The sequence below is a fragment of the Saccopteryx bilineata genome, chromosome 3, assembly GCF_036850765.1.
Source record: "Saccopteryx bilineata isolate mSacBil1 chromosome 3, mSacBil1_pri_phased_curated, whole genome shotgun sequence".
Taxonomy (NCBI): Eukaryota; Metazoa; Chordata; class Mammalia; order Chiroptera; family Emballonuridae; genus Saccopteryx; species Saccopteryx bilineata.
The window spans coordinates 147438181-147451033 of record NC_089492.1 but is presented as its reverse complement, the minus strand read 5'-3'; the positions used below and the strand labels follow the sequence as shown (position 1 = coordinate 147451033).

The following is a 12853-nucleotide window of genomic DNA, read 5'->3' as shown; positions in this document are numbered from 1 at the left end:
TTTAAAACTATTGATTGATTTTAAAGGAACAGGAAGGGAAGGGAAGGGGGGAGAGATAGAGAGAGATATCAAGTTGTTGTTCAACTTATTTATGAATTCATTGATTTATTCTTGTTATGTGCCCTGACCAGGGATCAAATATGCAAGCCTGGCTTATTGGAACCATGCTCTAATTAGAACATTGAGCTACCAGGCCAGGGCCAGCTAACTCATTTTTGATAAAGAGAATGAGGTTCAAACAGGTAAAGGATATTTCTCAAAGTATATTAGCTTTTTTTTTTTTTAATACAGGGACAAAGAGTCAGAGAGAGGGATAGATAGGGACAGACAGACAGGAAACAGAGAGAGATGAGAAGCATCAATCATCAGTTTTTCGTTTTGACACCTTAGTTGTTCATTGATTGCTTTCTCATATGTGCTTTGACCGCGGGCCTTCAGCAGATCGACTAACCCCTTGCTCGAGCCAGCGACCTTGGGTCCAAGCTGGTGAGCATTTTGCTCAAGCCAGATGAGCCCGTGCTCAAGCTGGCGACCTCAGGGTCTCGAACCTGGGTCCTCTGCATTTCAGTCCAATGCTCTATCCACTGCGCCACCACCTGGTCAGGCTCAAACTATATTAGCTTTTTAATGGCAGAACAAGGATAAGAATAAAAGAGTCCTAATTCCTAGTCTAATACTTCTGTTTTTATAACACACTGAATTAATGAAACATGACATAACAAATCTTTGACTTCTCAACAGTTTTATAAAATATGATTCAAGTCAAATGAATTTGTAGAGAGATCTTACAAATAACCAAGATACAAAAATATTACTCACTTTGTCCAAAAGTTTCTTCGTTTCTTTAGTCAAATCATCATGTGAAAATTTACACTTGTCTCCTTGGTAACATTTTGCTCCACTATGATAGAACTTGCATGGAAATTCATGTAAATAAAAATGTTAAGGAATAGACCAAATAAAATCAAACTCTAATATTTTAAACCAAAAAATGTAACTGCTGAATCAATAAGACTCTATAATTATATATTAAATTTTCTATAATCACGTCAGATAATTTATTCTGATATTAAATGTTAGTTATGCAGCAAAACATTAAAAAAATTTAAATCTCTTACTCTATTAAAACTACAAAACAATTTTGTTTTTTGGTGACAGAGAGAGAGAGAGGGACAGATAGGGACAGAAAGACAGGAAGGAGAAGAGAAGCATCAATTCTTCGTTGTGGCTCCTTAGTCTCCTTAGTTGTTCATTGATTGCTTTCTCATATGTGCCTTGATGGAGGGGGGGGGGGGGCTCCAGCAGAGCCAGTGACCCTTTGCTCAAGCCAGTGACCTTGGACTTCAAGCCAGTGACCTTTAGGCTCAAGCCAGCGACCATGGGGTCATGTCTATGATCCCACACTCAAGCCAGCAACCACACACTCAAGCTGGTGGGTCTTCCACATCCCAGTGCGATGCTCTATTCACTGTGCCACTGCCTGGTCAGGCTACAAAACATTTTTTTTCTTTTTTTAAAAAATTATTTATTTATTTATTTATTTATTTTTGCATTTTCCAAAGCTGGAAACGGGGAGGCAGTCAGACAGACTCCCGCATGCGCCAGACCAGGATCCAACCGGCACACCCACCGGGGGCAATGCTCTGCCCCTCTGGGGCATCGCTCTGTTGCAACCAGAGCCATCCTAGCACCTGAGGCAGAGGCCACAGAGCCATCCTCAACGCCTGGGCCAACTTTGCTCCAATGGAGCCTTGGCTGTGGGAGGGGAAGAGAGACAGAGAGGAAGGAGAGGGGGAGGGATGGAGAAGCAGATAGGCACCTCTCCTGTGTGCCCTGGCCAGGAATCAAACCTGGGACTCCTGCACGCCGGGCCGATGCTCTACTACTGAGCCAACCGGCCAGGGTAAAACATTTTTAAAAAAAATATATTTAATAGTTATGTTTAATGGTTATGTAAGCCCTGTTACTTTCCACAAAAAATAAAATTTTAGATCAACAATTTTTTGTAGCAAGAACTTATATCTCTGAAGAATAGGGGCTTGATATGTCATATTAAAGTCAAACAACCCAACAACGAGAGCTACAGGCTAGTGTGACCTAAAAGCTAGTCTCATTTAAGGTTTGGAGACAAATTTTTTTAAAAATATGTTAAACCTACAAGTATGGTGAAAAATACACCATTTTTAGATGGTGTATGTTCAGAGAGAATTCCTGGATGGTTTCAGGAAAATTATTACTGCAATCATCACACTGAAAAGGTCAAAAGAGGAAAATTACACAGCCATCCTAGCAAGTACAAATGGCAACCGGTAAAATTCAAAATCCTCTTTTGATTTAAAAAACTCATAGTTAAATAAGAATATACTTAACTTGATTAAAAAAAACTATGTTAAAATTATAGCCACAAACTAAAGCAAAAGGACATCATTAAAATGTGTACTATGTCTATTTAACATTATTCTGAACATGTAGCCAATACAATTTTTACTATTTAACATTATTCTGAACATGTAGCCAATACAATTAAAAAAGGAGGTAAAATTATTATTATTCACAGATGGCACGACTGTGGGAAAAAATGTAAAGATAAACTGAAAGCTTTCAGAAACAGTTTAATAAGGTATCTGGTTTCTACATAAATATGTCAAATCTGAAAAAATTGTTCTTATTTCTTGAATAAGACAAATTTACTATAACATTTTTGTCAAGAAAGGAGGATTGTTCTGCAGCCAAGTCAAATTCATAGCAGGGGCTGCAGCCAAGTCAAATTCATAGCAGGGGCTGGCCCAGATGGCTGCTACAGCAAGCTCCACCACTCATGGGCTCCGGGTTCCTGCCCTGGGACCTGGGGATAAGTTTAGCTGTGGACATGGGAAAAGAAAAAAAAAGAAAAAAAAAGAAAGGAGGATTGTTTGCCCTACTAAATATTAAATATATTTTTAAAGAGGGGAATGGTCAACTAGCACCGTGTAGCATAGTTGTATAGAAGCTGAACTGTGCACATAGGAAAATGTAGGAACTGGTAAAGGTGTCATTTTAAATCATTGAATATGACACAATGAGTTAACCAATTCAGAAATAATTAGGTCCTTACTGAACATCATATATTAAAATAGAATCTATATGAAGTAAAGATATAAATGTTAAGTAAAAATACAACCTTCACAATCATAGCTCGATCACATTTTTATAAAAATTAGTGTCAATGTATGCATCCACTTACAAACGTTAGCATAGAAAATAATCTGAAAGACTTTATTCCACATTGTTAGCATAATTATTCCTAAAGAGTGAGACTACTTAGAGTTTTTTAAGTTAGCTTGAAAATTATCAAACATATACCAAAGTAGAGAGAATAATACAAGCAGCTCTCCCATGCTGGCCATGTAACTTCAACAATTTCATCATCTGGCAATTTTGTGAGATCTATACTCTCCTCACAACTCTCCCTCAAAAACCACTGGTGTGAATACATTACACTGGTGTGAAAAGCATATTCCAAATACATTTAATCTGTGAATATCACTATGTTTATTTCAAACACATAAGGAATACTTTCTTTATCATTGATATGAAAAATTAATGCATTAATTTCATCTGCTAACCTGTCAATACATAAATTATTCACCGTTACAACAAAAGGTCTTTTTATAATTGCTTTGTTGAGATCAGGTTCTACAAATTGCATCTAGTTAACATACATCTCAAATTCCTCTATTGATCTCTAGAGGTTGCCCTCTCCTTTGATTTTTATATCATGTTAATTTTAATATTTGTCATAGGTGTTTAAAGAAATACTCCCTACTCTATCACATCAAGAGACATCTAGCCTGACCAGGTGGTGGCGCAGTGGATAGAGCATCAGACTAGGATGCAGAGGACCTGGGTTCGAGACCCCAAGGTCGCCAGCTTGAGTGCGGGCTCATCTGGATTGAGGAAAAGCCCACCAGCTTGAACCCAAGGTCACTGGCTCCAGCAAGGGGTTACTCGGTCTGCTGAAGGCCCGCGGTCAAGGCACATATGAGAAAGCAATCAATGAGCAACTAAGGTGTTGCAATGCGCAATGAAAAACTAATGATTGATGCTTCTCATCTCTCTCCATTCCTGTCTGTCCCTGTCTATCCCTCTCTCTGACTCACTCTCTGTCTCTGTAAAAAATAAATAATAAAAAAAGAGACATCTAATGTCTAGTTGTTTCTGCTAAGACTAATCAGTTGGTGCAGCTGTTGTCAGCCCAATTCATCAATTATAAAGTTTCTCGTCAACTTTTCACCTAATGATTTTAACAGCCATCAGTAATTATTGCTGAAATCCATTAATTCATCAGAATTTGCAAAATGGTAGGACTGCTACTTCAGAGAGTGAACTCATGTGTAATTTTGCCAATACTACCCAACTCCCCTCTGCAAGGGTGCATCACTCAGTAAGGTCTGAGTGTGGCCATTTTTTTCACAGCCTTCTTTGCTAACAAACTTTACTGTCTTTTTTTTTTTTTTGCAAATCTGATGGCTGTACACTGTACAGTATATGGTATCTTGGGCATAAATTAAGTTACATTTCTCTTATTAGAAGTAGGATTAAGCATCTTTTCATATGTTTCGGGCCATGGCATTTCTATGAATTATCTTTATCTCTTGCCCTATTTTTCTTCTCAATTTTTAGAAAGTTTTATATCAAGCTGTTACATTTTTGTAAGTGATATAAGTTGCAAACAACTTTTCCCATTTTGTTATTTGCCTTTTACTTTGTGTAGGTCATATTTTTGTTATGCAAATTTATAAATTTTTATACAGTCAAATTTTTAATCTTTTTCTTTATTGCTTCTGGATTTTAAGTCATATCTCTCTTCTAGATTATAAAGGAATCCATTCAAAATGCCCTCTGGTATTTGTATGATTTTATCTTTACATTTAGATCTGTAAAAACGGAGATTTTTTACTTTCTTGTTTTACATTCATTTTGAACTACACAAGACTATTTTAAAATTTATCTGGAAAAATAGAAGTGAGATTTTACCAAACATCAAGTGTGCTGGCGAGATGGCAATAATCACAGCAAAGCAGCACAGGTATGAAAACAGACCATGGAGCCAAACAGAAACTCTAGAACAAAAACATATATATAATATTTCATCATGATAAAGATGGAGTTTCATATCAGGGTCAGGGGAAGGCTCCATTAGTCATCAGTGGTAGTGAAAAACCAGCTAGATATTTTTGAGGGTGGTTAACATAGAAGGATAGACTATATTTTAGAATTGTGTGTGTGTGTGTGTGTGTGTGTGTGTATATATATATATATTTTAGGACTATAAACATATAGTGAAATACCAATTTGGGTGGCAGCAGGAGTACAATTTAGATATACAGATTTCCAAAGGAAGAAGTGGGGAAGAATATACAGTGATAATTGGGGGTAAGATTTTTATTATTTTTTTATTTTTTAGTGAGAGGAGGAGAGGCAGAGACAAACTCCCGCATTCTCCCTAACTGGGATTCACCCAGCAAGCCTACCAGGGGGTAATGCTCTGCCCATCAGGGGCCCTTGCTCCTTTGCAACTGGGGCCATGTTTTAGCGCCTGAGGCAAAGGCCTAGGAGCCATCCTCAGCGGTGGGGCCAACTTGCTCTAATCAAGCCATGGCTGCAGGAGGGGAGGAAAAGAGAGAGAGAGAGAGAAGGGAGAGGGGAAAGGTGTGGAGAAGCAGATGGGTACTTCTCCTGTGTCCCCTGACCAGGAATTGAACTCAGGACATTCACATGCCGGCCAACCTTCTACCACTGAGCCAACTAGCCAGGGCCTGAGGGTAAGATTTGATGAGACTTTGATTTTATAATATTCAACAATAATCTATTACTTATGAACCTAAGTGAAAAATAATTATCATAAAACAAATTATTTTTCCAACTACTCTTTCAGGAAGCACATGCTATTGAAATATCTCTAAACTGAGCATGTTAAACACAAAGTACATTTACTTCACAGACTTTCCCCAAAAGAATGTTATTTATTTCATTTTCCTAAAGAATAAAATGCTGTGCCCTCTTAAAGTACAAAGGCTGCTAAGACTTACTCTGTCACGTGCTGTTTTTTAAATTTAGACCAAACTAGGCTTTGTAGGTTGTACTTGTGATCTTTAAAACCCTCAATTATGCTTTCAAACCTTAGTATTTTGTTTAATGTATTTTCAGTAAAGGATATTATGCATGTAAATGCAGTTCTCCCCTTTAGTACAATATCCTTGTAAATAAAACTTGCATATCTCTTTCCTCTTCTCCAACTCTGCATCATGATCAAATTTACATTGATCTCCCTGTTCACAAAAGAAAAGACAGGAGGAAACAAAGAGGGAAAAAAGAAACATTGAAATGAATTTCTTCATGGCATTTATTTCATTGTAGAATTATGGATATATCTTCAGTCTTTAAATAATGAGCTAATAATAAGTCAAGAACAATTCCTTAGTGTTTTGCTCAAGATGGTAGGTGTGGCTATGTGGAAAGGCAGCACAGTGCCTGGCCTCACAGGCCTCTGCCCACTTACCACATCTAGTTGAGTTACTGCAGGGACTTATTTAACTCTCTGGAATAGCCATGTTTACAGTGAGTCAGTAATGGTAACTACTTCCTGGGGTTGCTGTGAAGTTTAATACATGTAATATAAGTAATCCATTTTGAACAGTACTTGAAACAGTCAGCATAGTGTTTATTAAATAAAATCTAATTTCAACAAATTATAGTATTGTCCTAAAATATAATTAAATGAGTTCTGATATATTTCCATCAAGATACATTTTGAAGAATCAGTTCTATTACAACTAAATGACAAATGAAAAAACTACTTCCCAAGAAGGCTTAATTTGAAAGCATATTTTGGAAGTAAAATGACTTATGACCCTCATGAATTTACCTTAATACATCTCCCTTCCAGAAAATATTTACAGATTTGTTTTCCTTTGTGTTCCACTGTGTGCTGATTAATAAATTCCTGAGTCATTATCTTCCATTTTTTCCCTGGTTTATTATACTGCAAGAAAAAAAAATTATTTTAGACAACATATAAAATATTAACTAGGTATTAAAATGTCCAGCAATTGGATCTGGAAAGCCATACAAACTGACTATTAAAAGTGGTCAAGAAGAGACATTCTGAGGCTATTAGTTTGCAAAGAATCCTATTTTATTTTAATGAGGATGTATAAGTACATTTAAAAAAAATTATGAAAAGCTTAAAAATGAACAATAATTCCCAGTTTAGGCAAAAGAACAATAAAATATGCACTCTCATAGTGTCAATAGGTATGTTATAAAAGACTTAAAATATCCATATGGTTTGACACAGAATTTGTACTTTATAGAATTATTCCAAAGGACTTATTGGGGAGACTCACAAATATTTATTCATAACAATAACTACTATGGAATTACTTAAATAGTAAAAAACAAAAACAAAAAGCTACAAACATCCTATACATACAAAACCGATCCCAATTTTATAATAATAAAGATAAAAGAATAAAGAATATACCTCCTTTTTTAACAGTATGTGTCTTTAGATGAATCTCTAAAAACTTATGGACTTTCTGGATGTGTGGGTATTTTGTACTTTCTTTAGAAAAATAAAACTCAGTAAGGATATATTACCTTTAATTTATAAATTTTTTAAAAATGAAGGGAAAAATGTATATGATGGAAAATCTCGCAGCCCTTCTTGTTTTCCTTGGTTCTCAGCCCCTCAGCCTGAGATGACTGAGACAACTGAGGCACAATGGCATGGTGCTTGGCCATGCTAAGGACTGTCCTTCGTGAGGCCACAAAATAGCACTGTTCTCCAGCACCCAGCATGCAGTGCCTGGAGCACTATAGAAGCACAGTGACTATTTGCTCTTCTGATTTGATTCCAGTTTTCCCTTTTCTCTCAATTTACTAGAAGACAGAGAACAATGTTGCACAACCTACTGAACATAGAAATTGCCTTACAGCAAACACTTGGGATAACAGATGGCTAGACTTAGATCTGATCCTCAGTGCTCACAACTTAAGTAGGTATTTTACGATAAGAATTCCTTTTAAAAGCACAGTTAATCCTAGAGAATCTTTTAAAAAATATAAGTATACCTAAATTGCCTCAGGAAAGCACAACAAAATTGCTTATACATACTCTTATAGGATTGTTTTAAATATCTTAAATCTATGTAAATTTGACTTACAAGCATTTTCTCTATCTAGGCTCACATAGAAAAGCAGATATAAATGACCAGCTCACATACACTGTCTGTATCAAGAATTGTGGCCATAATAAAATAGCCAAAGAGAGTTCACTATGCAAAGTCAGTGAGCCAACTTGAGCTGTATAACTCTGAAATGAAACAGTAAAAATATCTGGTGATTATCACCAAAAAATCCCCTGAAAAATGCACTAAGTAGCACCTATGTTTTATTAATAACTCACTCTTTGTTGGTCTATATTACTTTCTAATGATATGTCTCAGTGTTTTGTTTTTTTTGTGTGTGACAGAGATAGAGAGACAGACGGAGAGAGGGATAGATAGGGACAGACAGACAGGAAGGGAGATGAGAAGCATCAATTCTTCGTTGCGGCACCTTAGTTGTTCATTGGCTGCTTTCTCATATGTGCCTTGACTAGGGGGGCTACAGAAGAGCGAGTGACCCCTTGCTCAAGCCAGCAACCTTGGGCTCAAGCTAGGGACCTTTGGGCTCAAGCCAGTGACCATGGGGTCAAGTCTATGATCCCACACTCACGCCAGCAACCCTACAATCAAGCTGGTAAGCCCGGGCTCAAGCCAGTGACCATGGGGTCATGTCTATGATCCCACACTCATGCCAGCAACCCTGCAATCAAGCTGGTAAGCCCATGCTCAAGCCAGCAACCTTGGCATTTCGAACCTGGGTCCTCTGCATCCCAGTTCAATGCTCTATCCACTGCGCCACCACCTGGTCAGGCTTCAGTGTTTTAATATAGGATTATGGTTTGTTGGTTTTTTTCACAGCTTAGTTCTACTTAAATGAGTAGAAAGTATCTCAGTATCCATAACTATGAAACCTAACTATAATAAAGGCATTCTAGAAAATATAAGCAACTTTAACAAAATTTTAGGACAAAATTGAGTGCCTAGAAGATGTGATCTTTGAAGTTTGAGCCTACAGAAGAACGACATATGTCCTCTTATTATGTAAGAGCTGGAAGAACCACAGAAGTAATCTGGTTTGTCACCCTCATTGGACAAACATGAAAACTGCAGATTAAAGAAGTTACTGAGAGAATTTAGCAGAGTCAGGATAGAACTCTGTACTCTCACACACATCTTAAGAAAACACATATCAAGAAAGAAAGAAGTGGAAGGTGGAGGGAAAGAGGAAAACCCAAACCACTACTGGGTCATTTTGCTTTATTTACTCTAGAGGATGTATTATGTTGGTACAAGGAACAAGAACATAAACGATTTAAAATATGTACGTAAGGAGAAATGGAAGGATCTGCCAGGAAAAGAACACATATTTAAGAAAATTTAATGCCTACTCTAAAGACTAAAAAAACTTTAAGAATTTTATAGCCAACAAAATTAATTTCTTTAAAATCTGTTAAAAGTTTGCTTGTTCTGTGACTACCCTTGAATTTTCAGAGAAATTAGTGTAGATGTGCAGGTATCCCTGAATTTATCTGGCCTCTGGGGCTCTTCTGTTCCCTGAAGGCCAGGATGAAATGGATCTGTGCTGGCCACTCAGCATGCCCACTTGACCCTGGAAGGGCCTGAACATGAGCACTCTCCACCAAGAACACAAGAACTCCCTCATGACAACACATAATCTGACACAGTTGATGACCTATTTTAATCTTGATAAATAAAAGATAGTCTAAATCAAATTAATGCAAAAGAAATAATTTTTTCTGATTTCCTATTACACAATAAAGAATCTTTTAGTTGCAGCCCAGACTTGTAAAAATGTTAGTGCTTGAAGGGGCCCTTAAGAGTTAATTGAATACCGAATGTGCTCTCATTTTACTGATTAAGCAAACTGAAGTTCACAGACAGGCAGCAACTTGCCTGAAGTCATGCTTTCCTGGAAGTTTCAATGCATGTAAAAGAAAGTATTCATACTAATTTGGTCTAGGGAGAGCAAGACATTCTAGAAGTCTACTGGTATAGGAAGATGGGCAGGCAGGTTAGAATCACCCTGAAATCCTAGACTTATTTCAAGCTGCTATTCCATGGAATGTGCAACAGGCTTTTTTGTGCCTAACCTGCCCAGAGCTTTTAACATGTTAATGCTGACTGAGAAACCCTATGAGAAGAGTGTCGTGCTAGGCTTCACAAATTCATCTGAGCCCGCAGTTCCTTTTTCAGGCCAAACCTAGTAACATTTTCCTGAACAGTATATTAAGGAGTACATATAAAGAAACCTTCACCCATTACCTTTAAGCCCAGAGATCAGCAAACCAAGCATTTATAAGTACAATATATTGCTATGCCCTTAATCTCAAACAAGCTTGCAGCTTTATAACCCATATTTGTTCTGTAAATTCAATCAGGCTTCCCTGGAACTGTGGCAGAATACAGAACTGCTACACAATTAAAATGTATATGTTAGATTTCAATTCAATATATATTTATTTGATATCTACCATACACATGGTTCATAAATTCATATTTCCAACTATTTGTATCTCCTTTTCTTTTCTTTCAATGCTTTCAACTCTAGTAAATTAATCTACCACTCTCTCCTTTCTTGGCCTTGCCACATACTGAGCTATTACCATTCTATTGCCATTGTATCTGGGGAAGATGACTCCTAGGAAAGGAAAGCCCAACAGAGAACACATTTCTGCTTTCAAACATACCTATATTATTCTGAAGTCACCTAAATTTATATCTCTATGTTAGAATCATGACTAAAAAGTAATTCTTTTTTTTAAATTTATTTATATTCATTTGATCCTGAACTGGGAATGTTTCATTTACTAGAAGAGTAGCATTAAAATTATCATACTTTCTTTGTAGCCCAATAGGTTAAAAGATGGAGAAGCTACTCTCCTCATTATGTATAAACTCTCAGTACCTCTTGAAAGTCATCCATTCCTGAAAACATACTGGACCCTTTACTGACTCTTCCACCACGGTCTTTGCATTTGATTTTCTTCGGCAAAACTCGTCCACGACATACATTAAAACTTTTAACTCTCTGTTCAATACCTATAGAAGTTAAAATGTACTTCAAATATTACAGAAAAACAGCATACTTTTCAATATATTAGTTTATAGAAAACAGCTTATTTTAATAGTCTACAATGTACAGTGCATCCTTCCCTCTAAAGTCAATTAAAAAATTTAATTCAATCTTTATATTTTACTTCATGGGTACGCCTTATTCTTTTATTTCCTTAAATATTTTTATTTATTGATTTTAGAGAGAGAAGAGGGAAACATCAATTTGTCATACTACTTATTTATGCATTCACTTGGTGATGCTTATATTTGCCCTGACCAGGTACTGAACCTACAACTTTGGCTTATGGAGATGATGCTCTAACCAACTACCTTCATAAAGGATGTTAACAACATAAGAAAGGCAAGAAACAAGGATGTACATGGCTAGAGAACTCAATTCAGTTTCACACTTTTCAAATTTTCTTAGAACAAGCAATTAATAAGGCTTTCTCTTTTTTAGAGATTTAAATATTATATTCATTTCTATGAAAGATTTTGTAGGTATCAGTGGTTAATTTATAGTGAATTGAGTTTCTATTGATAATTTTGAGTATATAACACATATATCTCCAAGTAAAATTTATACTGTACTTGTCTTTTACTTTTGAACCCCTTGTTATTTAAAAGTATCTAAAAAGATACTCAAATAGCAAAAATTATATAATAGGGTAGGAAGTTAAATGACAACATGACTTCTTATTTACTAATGACTTCTAATTTAAAAAATGACTTCTAATTGAACTAATACATCTTCTAACCATCTTAAATCTACAAGAAAAACTTAAATCAATAAATACATGGAAAAATGTTTTACCTCATTAAAATAAATTAAAATTTAAAAATAACATACCAGCCCTGACCAGGTGGTGGCACAGTGGATAGAGCATCAGCTTGGGACACTGAGGATCCAGGTTCAAAACCCTGAGGTTGCTGGCTTAAATGCAGGCTCATCCAGCTTGAGCATGAGCTCACCAGCTTGAGCACAGGGTTGTTTGCTTTGAGTATGGGATCATAGACATGATTCCATGGTCACTGGCTTGAGCCCAAAGGTCACTGGCTTAAAGCCCAAGGTTACTGGCTTGAGCCCAGGTTTGCTGGCTTGAGCAAGGGGTCACTGCCTTGGCTGGAGCCCTCTGGTCAAGGCACATATGAGAAGCAAGCAATGAACAACTAAGGTGCCGCAACTATGAGGTGACGCTTCTCATCTCCCTTCCTTCCTGTCTGTCTCTCATGTGCTAAAATAATAATAATAATAATAATAACAACAATAACATACCAGTATTCACTTCAAAGAATAGTGTGAGTAGGGACTAGAGAGTTTAGTATTTTCACACACTAGCAGTATGTTATAAAACTGGTATCTCACCTCTTTGGATATCAACTTGATATATGAATCAAAAATCTTCAAATATGTGTCTATGTCTTTTGACTCAATTCTATATTTCAAAATTTATTCTTGAGAGAAACATTTCCCAACCCTGGCCAAGTAGTTCAGTTGGTTAGAACCTCATCCTGACATGCCAAGGCTACAGATTTGATCCCCAGTTGGGGCACATATAAGAATCAACTAATGAATTCATATATAAGTGGAACAATAAATCAATCTCTCTTTCTCTCTTTCTGCCTCT

The 12853-nt window shown here is 36.4% G+C and overlaps 1 protein-coding gene and 1 pseudogene across 2 annotated transcripts in view; one reads left to right on the top strand and one right to left on the bottom strand.

Annotated features, from left to right (window-relative positions):
- Nucleotides 1-12853, bottom strand: part of ZC3H6 (zinc finger CCCH-type containing 6) — a 59617-nt gene that overhangs the window by 9196 nt on the left and 37568 nt on the right. For both annotated transcript variants that reach the window (XM_066267669.1, XM_066267668.1), the window contains exons 5-8: nucleotides 11077-11210; nucleotides 6908-7024; nucleotides 6200-6311; nucleotides 820-929 (exon numbers count right to left, since the gene is read on the bottom strand). In XM_066267669.1, coding sequence (XP_066123766.1) covers nucleotides 820-929; nucleotides 6200-6311; nucleotides 6908-7024; nucleotides 11077-11210 — 473 coding nt within the window. The remainder of the gene's footprint in view (nucleotides 1-819; nucleotides 930-6199; nucleotides 6312-6907; nucleotides 7025-11076; nucleotides 11211-12853) is intronic.
- Nucleotides 2754-2873, top strand: LOC136332849 (small nucleolar RNA SNORA5; annotated as a pseudogene).